This window comes from Thermobia domestica, chromosome 5 (assembly GCF_964235325.1).
Source record: "Thermobia domestica chromosome 5, izTheDome1.hap1.1, whole genome shotgun sequence".
NCBI classification, from domain to species: domain Eukaryota; kingdom Metazoa; phylum Arthropoda; class Insecta; order Zygentoma; family Lepismatidae; genus Thermobia; species Thermobia domestica.
In genome coordinates this window covers 205,728,341-205,750,007 of record NC_137458.1, presented here as the reverse complement: position 1 = coordinate 205,750,007, position 21,667 = coordinate 205,728,341, and the positions used below count along the sequence as shown (strand labels likewise).

The following is a 21,667-nucleotide window of genomic DNA, read 5'->3' as shown; positions in this document are numbered from 1 at the left end:
CGGTGTCTCTGAATTTTTGAATGAGTTACAAATCATCCTCAAGAGTTTGAAAAATCTTATTGGTTGATTTACGGCAATATGGTTTCCATAATTGCTGTCCCATCTTCATTATCACGCAACAGTATATGCTTACTGTTTCTTAACATACAACAGCGGAATGGTCCTGTACTCCAGCTCTCTTGAAGGCAAATAATGCGATGGGAACAGCCCGTGTTGTAATGATTAATCTTGGATGATGCTTTGCGTACCGACCGATTCCACCATATTCAAGCAAGTTGTTGTTCGGAGCTCACGTTCATAGTAGATCATGTGTCTCATTTATCGGTGCTGTATGGGAACCTAAAACAAAAGCTAAAACTCAGCATACGACACCAGTCACTACTGCTTGAACTAAACTGAGTTTCTTAATCTCTAACACCGGTTCTACATCATCTGCCCTACTTCGTTCCAGTATTTGATGAGATGGCGTGAACAATTATTAAAAAAAAAAAAAAAAAAAAAAAGCGGTACAAATTATTTAATATGTTCAGTCATGTTGGCAAACGGTCTTACGTTCATTGAAGTCCTTGGTACATTGAATCGATTTCTGCGTTACATCGTCAGCTTGTTAATCAGACGTGTCAAGATGTGTCAAATAAGAACTTTTCTATTTTCCCTACTATATAATTGCACTCGCCATATAAGAACTTTTCTTGATTCCCTACTATATAATTGCACTCAAAATAATGAACGAAATCTTTATTTGACTTATCCCTTCCGTATTTTGGAGAGGGAGCGTTCATTTTCTTCGGGGAGAAATATCATATTTTGAGTGTTCAATATAACTGGAACTATTCCAGTAACTGTATCATCTTATCTGAGTAGTTATCACGTTATTGATTTAACTTCTGCTGTACTGTATGTTATATGTTAAAATACGAGGGTTTGTTTCTTTATATAATAATAATAATAAATATTATATCACTCAATTTTTACAGACATGTTAGAGTTATTTGGTCTTTTTAAATTTAGGTTCTTAATTTTGATTAAATATGATTACAATGTAAGTATTTCTTTGTTTTGTGGTAAATGTTTGATATTTTTCGTATGATTCTTCGTTTCAATACATCTGTTTAAAAAGACTTCAAACAGCTATTTATGTTGTAATATCGTCAGTTTTATTTATTTATTGTGCTTCCATATCTGATTCGTACATTCCGTTCCGAAGTACACTATATATATATATGGTGATCAGAAAAATGGAAACACCTGTAGTTGGCAACACGGCAGATGTATGGGTTGGCAGTGGTGTCGTGGCGCCCGCAGCGCCGGACCGCTGGTGGTGATGTGTTAGTTCGGTCTCCATACTACGTCAGGCGCAGTGGAACAGCAGTGTCCAGTGGCTGCAGCAGACGGAGGTAGTGTAAAATGGGAGACCTCTCAGATTTTCAAAGAGGGCAAATTGTTGGTGCGCGGTTATGTGGAGTGAGTGTGACGGCAGTGGCTACTGTGTTAGGTGTGTCGCGTGGGACAGTGTCGAAGGTGATGACGGGCTACACAACACACGGGAAAACCACATCGGGAAAGCGAAACAGTGGGCGGAAAAAAATCATGAGTGACAGGTCACGCCGGGTATTAAAGCGCATCGTCACGCAGAACCTTCGTGCCACTGCGGAGCAAGTGACGGAGGAACTCAATCAGCACCTCCCCCACCCTGTTTCGACAATCACAGTCCGCCGCGAATTACATGACATGAACTTACGGGGTCGTGTTGCACGGGCCAAACTGCTCATCAGGGACCATAACGCTTTCGCACGCCGCAAATGGTGCCGCGACCATGCAACTTGGACCGTTGAGGACTGGAAACGTGCGACATGGTCGGATGAGTCATTCTTCACCCTATTCGCAACCACGGGCCGTGTTTATGTGTGGAGAACGCCCAAAGAAGCTTATGATCTGCAGTGTTTCCGCCCAACTGTGAAACATGGCGGCGGCTCGGTGATGCTGTGGGCCGCAATATCATGGTTTTCATTGGCTCCTGTGGTCACACTTAGCGGACGAATCACTGCCAACGATTATGTCACAATTTTAGGAGACCACTTGCATCCTATGGTCCGGATGTTGTCCCCGGACAATGACGCCATCTTCCAGGATGATAATGCACCCATTCACACAGCTGGCGTCGTTGCAGCATGGTTTGAGGAACATCGGGATAAAGTTCAACACCTCCCCTGGCCCGCCCAATCCCCAGATCTCAACATAATTGAACATCTGTGGTCCGTCTTGGAAACACGACTCCGGCGACGATTTCCACCTCCATCCTCTCTCACAGAACTGGCCGATGCCCTGCACTAGGAATGGTGTAAAATTCCACTTGCTACCATTCACGACCTCTGTGCCTCCATCCCACGTCGCATCAAGGCTGTTCTGAAGGCGAAAGGTGGCCCGACACCATATTAATCTGGTAAGTTGCAATTTCGTTCAGGTGTTTCCATTTTTCTGATCACCATCTGTATATATATATATATATATATATATATATATATATATATATATATATATATATATATATATAAACAATATCATATTTGGCATTCTCTACCTTCTTTCCTATCCTGTTCCTAGCATATAAATAATTGTATGTCCTTGATTATCTAAAATTCTAGCCTGTACCCCATAATATGGTTTCCTGTTTTATGATTATATAGACTAGAGACATGATCACTTTTGTACCAACCAAACCAAACCAAAACCAAGATTTACTGTAGTGTTTCAATGAGAATAAATGCCCTGAACCATCATGAATTCTGTATTACTATCTTAGGTACTTCATGTGTTTATATTTTCTTTACTTCGTATTCAAATGCTTCTCTTGTTTTTCAGGTCGAAGAGATGAAAACACCTCCAAACGACTACGTTTAGATTTTAGCAGTCAGAATGCACAGATATCATCTCCTTCTAAGGATCCATTTTTATTTGATCCTGATCCAGAGACATTACAGTCGAAATCAGTTCCCGCTGTTGCACCATTGAAACCTCGAAAGTTTTTCAAAAGCAGGGTAACTGATCAGTATGCAGTCCAGAAGAGTACAAGCGCCGATGATGTGAGGTTAAAGTCTTCAAATTACGCGGATAATAGGAACAGAGGTTTACGGGACTGTGAGAACGTGTCGCAAGAAAATGAAGAACAGTATTCTGGTAGAACATACAAAAGAGAAATGTGTGGCGACAATTCTCAGTGGCAAAAAGGGTACCAAAACGAAACTAAAAGCAATTCTAAGTCAGTGAAGGAGAGTGCGTTTTCTACTACATCAAGTGGGTCCAAGAAATTTTTTACTTCTTCTAATAAAAATAATGAGAACGTAGGACCAAGTAATATTGTAGAAACTGAACAAACGCAGGCTATAAACATGTCATTCTCTGCACTGAATAATAGCACACATTTGTTAAATGATAGTGTAACAAGTGGACTTATAAATTCACCAAGTTTCGGCACTACCTCAAGTGATTCTTTGCATTATTCATCGGGAAGTGTTAATGCGGTGCAACACGGAGATTCGAAACCTCCAATTAGGTTGCGAATTTTTAAGGACAAGAGTACGTGTCATCTTGTAAGTGAAACTCAGGAAGGTAGTAGTTCGTATGCTACACGTAACACCCAAAAGCACATAGTACAAAGTAAAGGTGATTCAGATAGTGAAACGCTTAAGGAAACAGACAAAATTGACAATTCTACTGACCAATTAGTGCAAAATAAAGTAACTGAAGAGAAAATTGAACCACCAAAGAATATTAGCGAAAACAAAAGTGAACCAGAAAACGTAAAAGAAATCGAGGTGTTAGTTAGGAAATGTGTAAGTGACGATATAGAAAAGACGACCAGTGAAGAAAAAGATCCTGCTAGCGAGAAGGAAAGCATTGCTGTATCGTCTCAGAATAGTGACCAGCTTAGTGCTGCCAAAAGTGTAGAAGATAGTAGTGATCAAGACAAAACAGTTTGTGTGAGTGATACTGAAAAAGATGATAGGGAGAAACTGAAGCAGGTTGAAGAATTATTATCAAGCACTTACATGGATTTTCAGTCTGCTACAGAAAAACTTTTAATGGACACGAAGCCAGAACCACCGAAAGTATCCCTAGAACAAGATTGGTTTTCGGATTCCGATGAAGATAGTAACAGTGAAGCACGGATCAATATTGCTCAGTGTGAGAAGGCTCTTGAACCTAGTCCACAGCCAGAAACTTCCGAAAGTCAGACATCAGAAGAAACTTCGCAGGAGCCCTTATCTGTAAATACACAAAAGAAAGAAAATACTGAAAATCCTGGTGAAGAACAAAGTGAACGAGAACAAGAACAAGAACAAGTGGTTGAAAGAAATTCAAATACAAGGAAGGGTTGCATATTTAAAAGCAGATCCATCGTGTCTGGAGGGAACAAAAAGAGATTGGCTTTGTATAAACATAAGTGGTGTGATGAGAAAGAAGAAAAAGACACAACAGCTTCTACCTCAGAAACTGTTGAATCGTCGTCTCAACCAAATGTTTATAGTGATTTTGATGAAGAATTTGAAGCGCCAAAGCTAACAAGAGTAACTACGTGGCCAGGTTCAAAATCAAGTCCTGACGATTCATCTGAGGGTGTAGTCAGTGTAAAATGTTCCAGAAAAGTAAAAGAGGTATTTATTCATTTATTTACTTACTTAAATCTATATGTTTAAACATTAGATTGCTTTAGATTTAGATAAGTTGGCCTGAAATTTATTATAATAATAATTTACAGGGTGGGCCATAAGTCCCTTACCACCCCGTGTAAAATCCATGTTCGTGGAAATAGTGAACAACAACCATGTAGTAACATAGTAGGCCGAGGAGGAAGTCGGATTGTGATGGTGACCAAGATGGCGGCCATCTGGAAAGCCGCCATCTTGAATTCACGTCAAGATTTTTAAATGGGAACATAGTAATGCGGCACATCATTTTAGGCTAGAATTTAAAGACAAACACAATGGTGAAATTGGTTTGTTGATACCTTAATTTGTTCAAAAGTTAATAGGCATTTCAAATTGCTAATTTTACCTGTCAAGCATGGCGGAGCACGTGTTCTACGTGCCCCCCCATCCCGAGTTATGCACAAGGTAAGTCGTTCAACCCAATTGTCCATGACCCTCAAAAGAGTTTCTGGTTAAATATCGGCACAGGTTACAAATATGCGTTCTTCCAGGTATTCAAGATCCCGGATCTTTTCGGCGTGTACCTTTGCCTTCAGATTACCCTACAGATAAAAATCCAAGGTGTGTCAGATCTGATGATCGTGCTGGCCATTCAATGGGACCACGGCGCCCAATCCAACGTCCAGGAAATTGTTCATCCAGATAGGTACGGACCTGCAATCCGAAATGCGGAGGGGCACCATCCTGCTGAAAAAAGAGTGGAAGTGTGCCGTCCTCGAACAATATGGAAGGAAGAATGAGATCCCGCAACATATCCAAATACCGTTCAGCAGTGAGGGTACAAGGAATGATGAATGGACCAATTAATTTGGTGCCCCATAGACCACACCACACCATTAATTTGCCGCTACCTACCATTTTGCAAGGGCCAACCCACGTGAGAATTTGTCGGGGACCAATAGCGACAGTTTTGCTTATTCACTTCCCGAGTGACAAAAAGTGGCCTTATCGGAAAATAAAATTTGTGTGTGGAATGTGGGATCCGTTTGCAACTGTGCAAGGGCCCAGTCGCAAAATTCCACACGACGATCAGGGTCATCTTCAGATAGATGATCTTGAAGTTGCAATTTCTACGGATGCCACTTGCTTTTCTGTAAGATACGTCAGATGGATATATAGGTGATCCACATTCCATGGACAGACGACGGGTACTGCGGTGTGATGATGTAGCAAATGATGCCAGCACTGCTACTGATGTGGCTTCATCTGTTTCGGTCGTGGGTCTTCCACACCTGGGTTTATCTGCTATGGAACCAGTATCCATGAACTTCTGAAAGAGTTGGGCGATACTAACATGGGACACAGGATGTCGATCTGGGTGCCTGGCATTGAATTCAGCTGCTATAGCCCTTGCACTCCTTCCTCCCCATGCTCTGATCAACTCCTTCCTCTCTGCTGTCGTTAGCGGCATAATTATTCACCTGCAGCAACAGAAACAGAATGGTAAAATTAGCAATTTGAAATGTATGTAACTTTTGAACACATTAAGATATCAACAAACCGATTTCACCATTGTGTTTGTCTTTAAATTCTAGCCTAAAATGATATGCTGCATGACCATCATGTTCCCATTTAAAAAACTTGACGTGAATTCAAGATGGCCGCCATCTTGGTCACCATCACAGTCCGACTTCCCGCTCGACCTACTATGTTACTACATGGTTGTTGTTCACTGTTTTCCACGAACACAGATTTTACACATGGTGGTAAGGGACTTATGACCCACCCTGTAAATATTAAAATGCTAATTTATATGTTCGTGACCAATCGCATACGACATTGAAAGCTCGAGAAACATGGCGTTTTCGTTAGTCTGCTCCAAAAATTTTATGTGGGTTTGCCAGTTCTCTTTGCGATTAAAAAAAAAAAAAGTTCATTATTTTTTTTATTCAACGTTTTAGGTTCGTTTGTAGTCCGTAAGTTTAACATTGTCGCTAGGACGTTGCTAATGTAAACAGATACCGATACGAAATAGAATGAGGGCATACAAAATTCTCATCACATGCATTCATATGTATTTACGATCCTTCAATAAATCTGTTCAAATAGCAACGCTCGGTTTGCTCCATCCTTTCCCGAAAAGTGCATTTAATCGTAGTTTTCTAAATGTGCTACTATTCTCAGCCAAATTTTGCATGAGCATCAGCAGCATTGGTGGCCAGGTTTAGAAGAAAAATAATCTCGAATATTGCGTGCCACAGAAAAATAATCATCAATAAACAACTTCTTCCATAGAAGTCAGTGGAGAAACCTGAACACATACAACTATTTATGTATATACGTTTCTTAATATCATTTAACTTCTAGGAATAAGAATATAACATAAATTTTCCTGAGATTTGTTGTTCTCTCTTGAAATATTTGACAACTTTAGTGCGGTTTGCAGTGGCTCAGTAATAGAGGACTCATTCACCTCTGGTGCATGGTGTCCCTGGTTTGATCCCAGCTTTCGCTGGGGCACCGTTGTTGACAAACACGGTGTGCGTGGGTTTCCTCGGGGTTCTCTTGTTTCCTTCCTCTTCCGTCATTCCACCATTGTCATCCATCTCATCATCACCTCCCCTTAGTCTCGTGTTAATAGTGCGACGTCACATACACTAAAAAGTTTGACATCGATATACATAGTTAGCTTGCAAGAGTTTATCGTACACAAAGAATTTCATCCATAGCAAATACGGATAAATTAAATAAAGTTCTCTCGAACTTCGACATTTTAAAGTTTTATTTTAATTTTCTCCCATTTTCTGTTATTATTTCGTATTCATTAGTTGAATTTATCTAAAATAAACTATACTCAGAGCAAAAATAATAAACAAATGACATTTAGGGAACACGTATTTCGTTGAGGCGTTGCAGTAACTACTACTTTTAACAAAATAGTTCGAATGACGATAGGAGAAAGTATAGTGATCATTAAAAAAAAATCAACAGCTATATACGTTTCATGGTCCCTACATGCCGAGAAAGGGATTTTGGATATCTGTCCGTCTATTCGTCCGTCCCGATATAAATATGTTCATTCATCTAGAGGCTATATACCGCTCAACGCATCGAGACCAAATTTTAAATTCAACATTTTTATAAGATGCTCTAGAGGTGTTTTTCAAATTTCCTTCCAACCCGCAAAAGTAAGAGTGAAAATAAAAATTCGTGACTTTCTCAAAAACGTCACTAACAATAGTATGGCACACCTCATTTAACCTGAAAAAATCTACAAGGGATAGCTCACTCTTTGGGGTGAGTTTTTTTTTTTTCTAACAATTTTCTTAGAAACGAGGTTTATTCTTATATGTCATACATAAATATTTCATTAACCCTTTTAAGATATATCGTAGTTTTTACTACGAAATAATGATAGTGTCTTCAAAATTCGATTAAAAGAGAACTAAGAAAGATATTTAGTTCCGGTTTCATTATTATTATTATTATTATTATTATTATTATTATTATTATTATTATTATTATTATTATTATTATTATTATTATTTTACAAGAGAGGAGGCATTGAAGAAAGCCTTGGAAGGGTCTATACGCTTTTGGGCGTTGGAACATGGGGGGTATGACGTCATCACTTTACAAATTCCCTTTTTTTAGTGAGGTCTAACTTCAACATTTTTCGATGAGTTTCTCTTTAACCCTATAACCGGCATAAACGTGGGACGTAAAACTCAAAAGATTTCTCTTTAACCCTAGATTTCTGAAGTTTTACACAAACAATAGGTGGACCCTTTAGTTTTTATCTGATTTTTTTCGGATCTCTTCATCAGCACAGAAGGGGGGTTCAGAGGGGCTAAAGGGTGAAAAAGGGACATTTCTTGACCAAAAATCCCACTTTCGCGATTATTGTTCTGCTCGAGTACATGATAGGGACATCTGAGTTGTACTTTCTGAAAGCCTACTCGATTCTGAACAAAACGACGTATGAATCATTATTCTGCAATAATTAGGGACATGTCAGGGATTTTTTTTAATGCTTATCCTTTTTGTTACTACTGTAATTTGGAGCGCTTTGTGCGCTTTTCCCAAACGGGAAAATATTTTTCCCGCCCTTAGTATTGAAGATAGAAGATTGGTATTTGTTACAAGTAATTAGTACCACAAGTACTATTTTTGCAAGTGATTTCCAGATCTGTATGTTTACCCCCGGCCGCGCCAGAGGGCCCCAAAATGAAAAAAAGGGATTCACAAAATCCCTATTTTCCTCAATTTTTCCCTCCTTAGGGACGTCTGAGGGACATGTGAGTGGTAATGTCTGAAAGTTTACTCTATTCTGAAGAGAACGACGTATGAATCATCATCCTACAATAATTAGGGACGAGTCAGGAAATTTTTAGTTTCTATAGGATCTTTGGCAAATTCTGGTGATATTCGCAGAAGAGGAAAATAATTTTTCTCACCCTTAGTGTTGAAGATAGGAGATTGGTACTTCTCACAAGTAATTAGTACCACAAGTACTATTTTTGCAAGTGATTTCCAGATCTGTATGTTTACCCAGGGCCGCGCCAGAGGGCCTCAAAATGGGGGGAAAGGGATTTTTTACAAAAATCCCTATTTTCCTAAACTTTTCCCTCCTTAAGAACGTCCGAGGGATATGTGAGTGGTACTGTCTGAAAGCCTACTCTATTCTGAAGAGAACGGTGTATGAATGGTGATCCTACGATAATTAGGGACGTATCAGGAAATTTTAAATTTTGTAGGGTGCATTTTAGGGAAATTTTTTGCGTTTTTTGATGCTCTCCCAACATGGGTAAAAACATTTTCCCGCCCTTACTATTGAAGACAGGAAATTCTAGTTTGTCACAAGTAATTAGCACACTAAGTAGTATTTTTCAAGATTTTTTCAGGTTTGTGCGCAGACCCTTGGGAAGGGGGGGCCCCAAATTTAGGTTTTTTTTTCAAAAAAATCCCGATTTCCCTTTAAAAAAATCCCCTCAGGTACATGATAGGGACATGTGAGTGATATTGTCTGAAAGCCTACTCTATTCTGAACAAAACGACGTATAAACCATAATCCTACGATAATTAGGGATGATGCTGTATTTTCTTGACTGAAAGTCAACAAAAGCACCTAAAAACTCATTTTTTAAAAGGGTTAATAGCGCACGATTTCCTCAAATACAACTTATGCGATATTATCTCATAAAGAAATACTTCACTAATAACCCTAATATATGACATACCGTAAGTCATTTCTCATGAGGAAGTTCGCAAAGGATAGTTTACTTTTTGGGTTGAGTTTTTGCTAATGAAGTTTTCCAAAAATTTAACTTTGTTCGTATTTCATAATTAAATATTTCAGTTACAACGGTATCACAACATGATTTCAGGGTTGGCAAAAACCATGGTTTGTATTTTATATATTAAAAAAAAGGGCTTTTTTGGTTTAAATAATTTGCTCTATGTATTTATATCACATATGGACAGAAATAAGTTTGTTTCGCCTTGATGTTATTATGCAACAACCGGGTTATGTTGGAAGGGGTCACATGACGCTTAAAGCGGAATCCAACCGCTTCTCGGCTTACATCCGAGGGAAATTGTCCTTCATTTGGACTCGAAATCGGGACTAATTGGCCACAACTGCGATACGTCTGCCGACTCACTCATGAAGGACTCCTGATAAAAATACGTTGTACTGATCTTCACATACTTGTTAATATAATTGTCAAGAGTCATTTCAGAAGGACAAAAAGATAAATAGTTGAACAAGTGAAACCATTATACAGATTTACATATGGACAATTTCAAAATACTGCAGAGTACAGAAGAACTAATAGACTGAAATAGTGATGTCGTCATTTCCTCTTCGTTACCATGGTGATCGCCATGTTGTTTTCCAAACAAACGCATGAAGCCATAGGAATACTATGAAGTATACTGTTAATAAGAACACACATTTAATAATAATTTTAGAATATTTTGAGGACAAAGTAAAGTTGACAGGGAAATATACAGATTAAGAATATGGGTCCAATATTTAGAAAATTTTTGAGTGAAATCTAGTTATTAACCAAGTAATATATAAGGAACCTTTTTCTACAGGGGGCACATCTCTAGGTAATCTGATAAGATAGAAATTTCATAAGTAATGCCAACGCCATTACCAGGTAATGCACAATGAACAAAAGCAACTACACGCAGTGCAAATACTCATAAGGTACAGACCGACGAGCTGTCGGCACAATGAAAATAGATCAAATACTTAATTTGTCTGTAAGAAAAAAATAATAGTCCACTTTAAAATCCTTGATGTTAATTATATTGGCATATTCAGTTATTTTACTAACACCGTTTAAAATATGAGTACATAGTTAGAGTGGCTACAAAATAAAGAAACAATCAATCAATAAAAAAAAATAATAATAATAAAAAAAAAGACACGAAGCTTGTAACCATATACGTTCTGAGAATTTTCAATCTGGACCAATTTCTGGTCAGTTAGCATGCGTCGGATCTTTCCTTATATATTTCCTACTTACTTTAAAAATATAACAACAAGGAAACATCGAATTATGAGTGGTTCAGCATAAGTTTTAAACACTATTTTTGTAGACCTACACGTTTGGAATGTAATGTGTGATATCGATGGTACTAAATAAAAAATTTCCACAATTATTTAAATTCAATATCCGATAATAAATAAGCTAAATATATTTTGACACTTAACGTAACCTCTAAATGTATAAAACACAAAATCTGCGATATCAAGGGAAACATTTCACTTTCAACGCTTGACATATTTTAACATATTTACCCAATTGCTTGCTTTTTCTGTTTTCGTAGTTTCATTCATTGGAATCTTTTAAAAACATAGAAGTGTTTCTTTTACTCTGATATTTGCAATTCGGAAGTTAACACGTCACTGTTTTCGCTTTGTACTTAGGTTCTAAGGCCATGTTGTTTAGAAAATAACTTTACGATCACCATAGCAACGAAACGGATGTAACGTCACACTATTTCAGTCTATTTAGTCCAAGTTAGTTCACTACGACTTTTATTAGTCCAAGTCAAAGAAATACAACTGCTTAATTGGCGTATCATTACGAAAAGTGAATAAAGATACGAATTATTTGAGTCCACTTTGACCCATTTATACATAAATAGATATCAAAGATACTTCTGATTTCAATAAATACCTCTCGTGCGGTTTGTATGACACCCCTCCCCCAAAGTACGGCATTTTGATGTATTTTATCAATAGTAAACATTATTAGAACGAAACAATATTTAGAATTTTTATGCAACTGCATAATAATAATCTTATATATAAAAGAGAACGCACAAATCCTTTGTTCCCTCATCACGCTAATACGGCTGAACCAATTTCTTTCATTTTTGGGGGGTTATTAGGATTTGGACCCTAGATGGTTTTTATCATATCACTTTAATTTTTAATTACCAGTGTCTTGAGATAATTGACCATTCAAGTGTCCATAACGTACAAATCCTTTGTTAGTTCATCATAGGTAAAAATAAACGTATTTATATGCAACCCGCATGACCGTGTCACTCGGCGGGTTAACATAAATGACAGGCGATATAATGTTAACATTTACTGCAATCTACTATGGTTTTTATCATATCACTTGAAAGCGAAAAAGTAAAAATTATCTAAGTAACAACGTTTATTGCGTTCCGGGGTGACCGCAGCGAAGCGGGGCGGGTTAACATAAATGACAGGCGATATAATGTTAACATTTACTGCAATCTTCTATGGTTTTTATCATATCACTTGAAAGCGAAAAAGTAAAAATTATCTAAGTAACAAAGTTTATTGCGTTCCGGGGTGACCGCAGCGAAGCGGGGTGAACGCTGCTAGTAAACTATAAAAAAATTACCTAAGAAACATTCATAAACTTATACAAAAAACAAAAGTTGTTTTTGTAGTATAATCCCTTTAAATAATGAATGGGAAATTTAGGTCTGAATATAATACGAATAATATACGGGAGTGAAACGTGATAACCCATAAATGTATGTCCATCAAGATTTTACGAACATTTTTCCCTTTTTGGTTTAAACCAGCCAACCCTGCATGATTTAGTTTTAAAAATTGGAGGGAGAAAGTTCAGTGCGGTGCCTCGTGCCTTTTATTGTTTGTTGGATGAGAGGGAATATTTTGTTTTTGTGTGTGTATATATATATATATATATATATATATGAGAGAGAGAGAGAGAGAGAGAGAAAGGATAAAGGAAGGGAATGAAAGAAGATACTTTGTGTACGGTTGTCAAAATGGTAAGTTCGCTTGTTTGTTCATATTGTTTAAATATGAATAAATGAGAAAAAATTAACAAACTGAATAAAATAAATATCAAATGAAAATGCACTTTGCTGCCTCTGAGTTTGTATTTGAATTTGGGAAACCTTAACTGCATTTGAAGCTCGCTTTTATTTCGAGCAGATATCTTTTATCGAAGAAAAGTTTGTTCTCTCCCAGCTCCATTTGTATCAGTAATTTTTCGACCAACCTTTCCTCATCCATTCTCTTGTCTAACATGACATCTTGTGACTCTTACTTAATTTCCTCTGAAGACAAAACGATCGTAGAAATTACACTCACGTAATCAGGAACTGCAATTTGCTCATCCGTAGACTTTCATTGGTAATCATGGTAAGAGTCAGCCACATTGTTCTAATAATAGAAATCACCACTGTAATCTAGGTGTTGCTGTATCAGGTGGTGTTCTCATTTGACGGGTTGAGAATCGGTTACTATTTTGAAACTTCTACCAAATAGAAACATGTGAAACTTACACACGGCAATAACTAGTGCTCGCTCCTCCTATTCGAACTGTGAATAGCTCTTTCGTGCTGTTGACAAAATTGTCAAAGCGCAGGAAACTGATCTTAATTGTTCTTTAAATTCATTATATAGCACCGCACCAACTCCATTCAGTGACGCATCCGTCATTACTACAACTGTTGGCTGATCGTCAAAAGGATGGAGAATTTCAGCATACTTAATCATTTTTTTTTTCAATCTTGCTCTGTGTTTGCGACCACCTCCAGTAACTGTCTTTTTTTTAATTACTTAAATAAAGATGAAACCAGTGAAGATAACGAAAGGAGATGACAATGGCAAAAATGTACCACTCCCTTACAGGTGGTAGGTAATTAGAATAGATTCTGTATTCAAAATAGGTTGCAGTTTGTCTGTAGCCGTGGTATTCCGTGTCTGTAAATGTCATAGGCCAGATATAGAATGCATCCGAGAAGAAAATGCATTTATGTACATGTATGCTGTACTCTTAAAATTTTCTTAAAACTTCCATTGTCCTCATGAAACACTCTCGTATTGTAGATTTCCAAATCAATACTTGTGTAACAACATACTCCTATCATATTTTGTAGCACGTGATTCATAAAGCGCTGATTTTTTTTTTTTTTTTTTTTTTTTTGAATAGTTCAATTCGAACGACAGACTTCTTTTTTATAGAACCCCCAAGTGATGTTTATTACTAAATACCTTTGTGCTTTTTCTACCACTTCTAGTTGAAGATAAGCCTGTGTCAAATCTAATAACACGAACCATGCTGCTTCCTTCAATTTGTTTAGCAAATCTTCTGTACGTGGCAAGAGATAACAAGCTTTCTGTTACTAGATTGAGAGTCCGCTTGAAATCAAAGCAGAATCAAAGATTTCCATTTTTCTTTCTCACTACAACTATGGGAGTAGCCCAATCCGAAAACTAGTTTGCTTATTACATCGGCTTTACACAGTTGTTGTACCCTAGTCTTAGTTTCTCCACAAAAATATATGGGGAAAAACTGAATACAGATGTAGAATTTTGTTTCAGTGTAATATGAATTTAGTATCCCTTAATAGGAGCATTAATTGATTCATCAAAAACCTGTTTAAACTGTTTAGTTGCCTCCTGCATAAACTTCCAGCGACCTTGTTGTACATAATGTATTGGGTCCAAAATATTCTGGAAGACAAGTCTCAGTGTAGGTATTATAACATCTAATCAATTTCTCCCTAAAATAGGGCATGAGTCTTATTCAGTGCTACCAGTGGCACAATGAAACTTTTTTCATTGACCACAACTCTTTAATCTTAATGGGGAATCCGTCAACATTCCTGAATATCCCTTCATTTGGTAATTTAAATTTATCTTGTATGAATCTTCGTTATTACTAATAGCTGAGACCGCTGCTCGTGTGTCTATAAGAAATGTAATTATTTTGCTATCACATAACAGGAGATAAATTTTGACGTCCAACTTTTGCGTCATGCTTCTCTAAATAAATGCAGGTTCAAGCGTGAAAGTGCGCCAATAATGTTAAGACATGAGCTTTCATGCAACTGTGTCTTAACAATAACATTCTGTAGGTCAGAAACAATAATTATTATTATTATTAAGACTACATAAATACGTAAACCATTTTTCTTATTAATCATATACTTTCAGACATTTTTTTTCTTTTTTTTCCATTAACAACAATATCTGTTCTGAAACAATTTTCAACTTCTTAATTCTGCATCTTCAGTTTTTGCAAAACATTTTACCCGAACTCAAAACTTCATCGTTTATTTTATTCTCAAAAGCTTAGTAAAATTTTAACGCTGTCCTCATTTAAGTCCCTCTTTTGTAAACTTTGCCAAGTGTATGTAGAACTTAAGAAGATTGTATATTATTACACTATAGTCTTTTATCGACCCAGCAGAACATCTTTTTAACACACTATAGTTTCACTGATACAGTTATGTACCATGATAGTGAAATGTAGGTGGTGAATGGTATCACTTCAGCTGTTCGTTACAGTTGCAAGGGAAATGATATTTCATGGCAAATTCATGCTGCAGTTATTGCTTTACGAAGAGCGACCCTTATATGTAGCAAACATTCAAGGTATTTGTACTAAAGATGTCGATTATGCAATTGAAAGCCATGAACAAGCAGTAATAAGGATCGTTTCCCTTCTGGAAAACCGAGAACGACCTGGAAAATGGAAGTCAAGTGAATTAAAATAATGTGTTAATTCATTCGTTTCAAACATCACGTCATCATTGTAGGACTCAGTATGCAGAGGAAAATCCGATATCCGTACAGAAGGTTGCCCAGGATAAAAATAGTCAGCTTTTAATACCACTTACCTGGCTGGCAAATCCCCTTTCTACACCATTTACCTAGCTAGTAAATCCAAATGTGTTCAGTTCTAACGGCTATGGCCCTGAACGATCGCCCGGCTGCATAGTTTTCATTGTAGCAAACTCCTGCATAAAAATGAGAAGACTAATATCTTGCCGTATCGCTTTGGCAACTTCCTGAAGACCCTACAAGGTACAGTATCGGCATCGAGCAGATGTCTGTTTGAAGAATCCTAACCTACAATAATTTATTGGTGAAGCATCAGGTAATTTTGGGATCACTCGAATTTCCGTCTCGTCTGACGACCTGCATGGTCTCGTTACCAAACAGGTGGTAGATATGTGTGTCATATAGTGGGTCCATGATGTTCTTCTGGCAGTAAACTTCGTTGATTTTGTTGTTGAAAGGCACTTCAACGAGTGGCAGCGTTCCTCGACTGCCATCACAAGAAATCTTTTGGAAATACTTTCCTTGCACTGCAGCACAAAGTGCGAACGACTCTTGTGATCAGTTTGGCGGTAAAAGATGAACTCTTGAGCTCTGCTGGTCTCATCTAGGTAGAGGCACCTCTTATCTGTTCCTCTTGTCCCCTGCGACGTATGGTTTATACAGTTTTATGATGTTTGTGAACCTCTTCTGGATCTGCCGCTTTGTGACACGCTTCCAGTGCGGGGTTCTTCCGAATGATGATGTAACCTGTTCTTTTGGAGATACCGTGTCGTATGACCAAACCTTACTGCTGGATGCTTCTCATTACTTTTCTAATGGCTCATACTGTATTGCGGGTTCAGGTAGGCTGGGGCCGTGCTCATCTCACAAATTCTGGTCGACCGTCTTTTGCACGGGCCTGTTGTGCACATCTTCGAATAATGAGACCCATGCCAATTTTACTGACGCTGAAACATTTTTCTTTGCAAAGTCTTACTATTGCTGAGTGACCGTAATAGTCGGCGGAAGGTCCATAAATGAATCCTTCCTAGAAAACTGTCACTTTTGCCTTCATCGTTCTTCGTATCATGCTCAATTGATACTGTTATCAAGTACCCATGTAGTCACCAATGCGTCAAGACGTAGCAGCGTTAGGGAGGATAAGTGAAATTCTACTGATTTCATTGGGGCAAGCTTCTGTATACACTGTGAAAAGTAGACTTGTAAATGCAAATCTCCTTTGTAGACTTGCAAAATAAATAAATAAAAATAAAAAAATGCCTCCGCTAAACAAGAGGAAATGTAATGGACCAAAAAGATGAATAAGTGAAAAAAAAAAAGTGTTCTGAACTGTTGAATCCAATTTTGAACTTATTGTTATAAAGCGTGGAGAGAAAATATATTACAAGAAATCTGTAGCATCAGTATTTTATCACGCATAACGGTTTCATCAAAATTTCGCTATGCAACAGGAAATGATCCTTAACAGTTATAAATTAGGTCAGTCGTATTTGCAGAAGAAATAAAATATATTTACTGTATATTTCTTGCCTCAACCCACTTCGTTACTCTCATCGAACTTCTCATTCAAATTGTTGTATTCAAATTGGTATATTGTCAACATCGCATTCTATTGCGTTATCCGCACGAATTGTAACTTAAGTGACCGCTTAATTGGCATAATTGCTTTCATACAATATTCATATACATGATTTGTGAGTCGCTTGTTTAGATATTTCTAATGTTTGTCAACAGTGGACAGTCAAATTTAGTATTGTAGAAGCTATATCTCCTATGTTCCGCGAAAGTTCCTTTTTCTTTTTTCTTTTCTTTTTCTTTTTATTTGTGGTTTCTTGCTCTGTAGAAAGATATTTCAACGAAACTGCTCATAATTACTGAAAATATTCTTATGATATTTGACCATAATAGGGCAATGCTTCTCAGTAGCAACACATAAGACCTGTTTTATGACAATGTTGCTTTGAAGTAAACATCCTGTATTTTTTAACCAAAGTACAAAAATACTTTTAAAATTACGAAATTATGATCAGGAAGACATAGTTCAATCATAAAAACAAACTAAATATTTTAATCTTAATGCTATCAATGCGTGCTAGTTCAGGGGTTAAAATGAAAAAAAAAAAAAAAAAAAAAAAAAAAAGAACGAGATTACGAAACTAAAACGGGAAAAATGTTTGTGCTGGTCATGCATGCTTTCGGGCGCTTTTTCTTAATGCGTCACTATAAGAAGTAATTGTTTTTGTGTTACATCCCTATGCAGAAACACTTAATTGTAACAAAATGTGTAGGTACTTCATATGTGCCTATTCTATGTTCTTGTTTTTTGTTAAGGAAAGTAAGGAAAAGAACACAGTAAATGACCTTTGCACCAAGTAAATTCAAAGTTGTATATTGTTAAAATATTAGAATTTTAAACAAAGGTCATAAATTTAGGTAAATGTACTCCAAATTTGAGTTAAATTTTGCAGGGCTCATAGCGAGTCACTTTTTTTTTTTTTAACTAAAAGTTACTTTTTTTCAAGTTGGTCACTAAAAGTTACTTTTTTTCAAATTTGTCACTAAAAGTTACTTTTTTGGAAGGTAAAATGACTTTTTCGTGTGATTTGTGTTTTGCATTGGCAGTTTTCTAAGAAAAATATAAAAAAATAATGGAAAAAGGCAGAAACTTGTTACTCATTATTCTTCTGAAAGCTTCAGTACTTGCTGCCACATATGAAACAGCACTTCAGATTTATTCTCACTTCAGATTTTATTCTTTCTAAAGTACAGCTGATGGTTGGTGGATGCTTAAGCTCTCAAGGTGGGGTTGAGAACCCTTCTGTGTCTATTCTTTCTTCTATCATAATAGTCTTTTAGTTTTCTCTAGTAATACTTAAAGTTCCGCTCAACGTTGTGTATGTGTGTGTTTGTGTAGTTTATCATGTTCGTCTTGTGTTATGCTTCTTGTATGTTCTTCTTAAGAGTAGGTGATGAATTTGAATATTTCATGGCTTTGAGAACTCTCAATGCTAAGTTAAATATAATATCTGGGATGAAGAAATTCGGAAATAGGCCAGAACTGGTTCCACTTACTCTGAAGCTTCTTACATTTGCTGTGTCTGCTTACCGTAACTACAAAGCATGCTTAGAAAACCTAAGAAAGGAGGAAGCTCAAAAAGAATAAGTAAAGAAGAAAAGATGAAACAAAACAACAAAGAGAGAGGTAATGGAGAAATTGACAAAGGAAAAAAGGGGCATCATGAGATTTTGGTCACTTTTTCGTGTGCTTTTGGTCACTTTTCAACTATTTACAAGAAACCAGACCACTATGAGCCCTGATTTTGCCTGCAGGCAGATTTAGTCGATGAGTGACAACCCTTGTTTTTCGTTGCTTGGTTTGTTGGATTGAAGTTTAGCGTGCCCTTCAGCAGCGAAACTATATGAGGCGTGGACCTACAGCTTAGCATGGGATTCGAACCACTTGAGCTCAGCTGGAATCGAACCCGGATCTCCCGCTTTAAAGGCTCGTAACCTAACCGTATAGTCATGAGAGATCTCTGCTCGTGATAATAACTACAATAATGATACAAATAATTTCTGCTCGATTCCGATCATCATACAGGCAAAAGTAAAGATAAAACGAACCGAAGTTATTAGGTTCTTTGAAAATAACGTTTTTTTTCTCTTTGTTTAGACCAGCGTTTCCCAACCTTTTCCAACTTGCGGCACACTATAGGTGTAACTTGAATTCTCGCGGCACACCTATAATCACACCATTTGTAACGCTAATAAAGAACGTTGTCTCGTAGCGCACAGAGAAACTGAGAGTCACTTAGACGAAATACACGACGAAGTCGTAGATTTAAAAGAACAGGTTCGAAAGAACGAAGGGTCACTTCAGATGTGTTACCAAGAGATTAGACAGTTAGATTATCACGTCAAAGTTAAAAATGAACAGACTTTCGAGAACAACGCTGAAATTAAAACAGCACAGCGTGAAATAGGAGAAATTAGGCACGATTTGGCGTTAGTATACCAAAAAGTAGAAAGAATCGAAAACAAATCACGGGAATCGGAACCTAATATCGATAGTGACATTCATGTTAGAACTGGATACCAACCTAACAGTGATTCAGCTTACACCGAACATAGTGAAATTAGCAGTAGTGACGAAACTCACGTTAAGCTACTGATCTCCTTACAGAGAAGAAAGCTCGATCACTGATTTTCCCCCGTGGTAAAACATTATGCTTATTTTTAATTTTAATTTTAAAATAGAAAACAATTGCAATGAAATATAGGACTCGTGTTTTTAAAAATACACTTTCTCTTTGGAAAACTGTATCTAACCTTTAACTAAAAGGGAAGATCACTAAATAACGAATAAATAAACAAATTTCCTATACTTTTAAAACACAAATGTAGGTAATTTGTATGCATATTTGCTTTGTTGAATTTATTGAATGATAGGTTAAAATTTCAAGTTACGAAATAGTCTGCAACAATAAAGAAGCAATAACGGTCATGACAATGATAAATACGTTTTCCAACATTAAAAACGTACAGAAAAGTAACACAATATGAAACTTAAAATTGTAGATTTATAGTAGAGGTTCATAGTAATGTGAAATACAAATATACATTTTCCCCTATGTCTTGCAATTTGATTCCTATAGAATTAATAATTTGTTTCGATTTCCTCGCGGCACACCAGCGGCCCATTCGCGGCACACCAGTGTGCCGCGGCACACCGGTTGGGAAACGCTGGTTTAGACAATGATCAATTCATGCCTGTTGTAATAGTAGTTTACAACAGGCAGACGGCAATAGCAGTTTACTAGTACAGGTATACTATATTTTCTTCCAAAAATCGAAGGATACATATACAGTATCCTTAAACACTTCACCAAACCTTAGTACCTATTCTGTAAAGAAAGATTTTGTGTGTGTGGAGAATGTGACAAGTGTTGTGTAAATATTTGGTATCTTGTGTTTATTTATTTATTTATTTATTTATTTATTTTTTGTTATTTTCACAGTATTACACAGTAGTAAGGAATGTGAAGAAAGCTCATCAAATTCAGGAGTCAGGAGAATTTCAGGAGTTCAATGATGATGTAGAATATATTCTTGATGCTCTTCAAGACAACAATCCTATGGCAACAAGGTACGTTTCATTATTTGCGTTCCTAGTAATGTCGTAGGTAAATCAATGTAAACCTCTACAACAATAAGAATTATGTAACCAATACCTTTAAACAGATCATTGTATTATTGTCTCAAAACAAAATTAAGCTGCGTATAGATTTAGGAGAGGTTTATTTTGTGGTACGTTAAGACTCAAAAATTGAGAAAGTGAATCATACACACTTAGCAGGAAAAGGGAAGCAAATTAAGTTGAAGCAGAAAATTAACGCATATGTGTAAGAGTAGAGTAGTAGATTCAGTAAATTGTATGCAAGATGTGTTAGAATTTTATGGCAATATTTTAGGAAGTATGTACACTCATGTCCAAAATGATTGTCGCATATCTATAATTGTCTTCTTGTAAGAATATAATTTGATAATACTTTGCAGGGTACTTTTAATACTGATCCTATGAGTATAATCGGAAAATGTATGTTTGTGGTAAATTTCATAGGAAAAGAATTATAAATACGAAAATAAAAATGAGTAAAACAAAATGTTGCCAAATGGACAAGAAAGTTTTATTTTCGTTTTATTGTTCTTATTTACTGCTCTTTTGACATGAGATTTTCCACATACATGTCTTTGCCGAGTACACATACTAACATTATAAGAAATACCGGGCGAATTCGTTATCAAATTATATTCCTACAACAACATATTTATTAATTTGTGACAATAATTTTGGACATGAGTGTACATTGTATATGTTAATCTTTTCGCCTCCTTTTAGTGCTTCGGTAATATT

At 36.6% G+C, this 21,667-nt stretch overlaps 1 protein-coding gene across 2 annotated transcripts in view; it reads left to right on the top strand.

Moving 5' to 3' along the window:
* Nucleotides 1–21,667, top strand: part of LOC145686363 (uncharacterized) — a 154,458-nt gene that overhangs the window by 43,984 nt on the left and 88,807 nt on the right. For both annotated transcript variants that reach the window (XM_081759626.1, XM_081759625.1), the window contains 2 exons: nt 2,863–4,655; nt 20,772–20,899. In XM_081759626.1, coding sequence (XP_081615752.1) covers nt 2,863–4,655; nt 20,772–20,899 — 1,921 coding nt within the window. The remainder of the gene's footprint in view (nt 1–2,862; nt 4,656–20,771; nt 20,900–21,667) is intronic.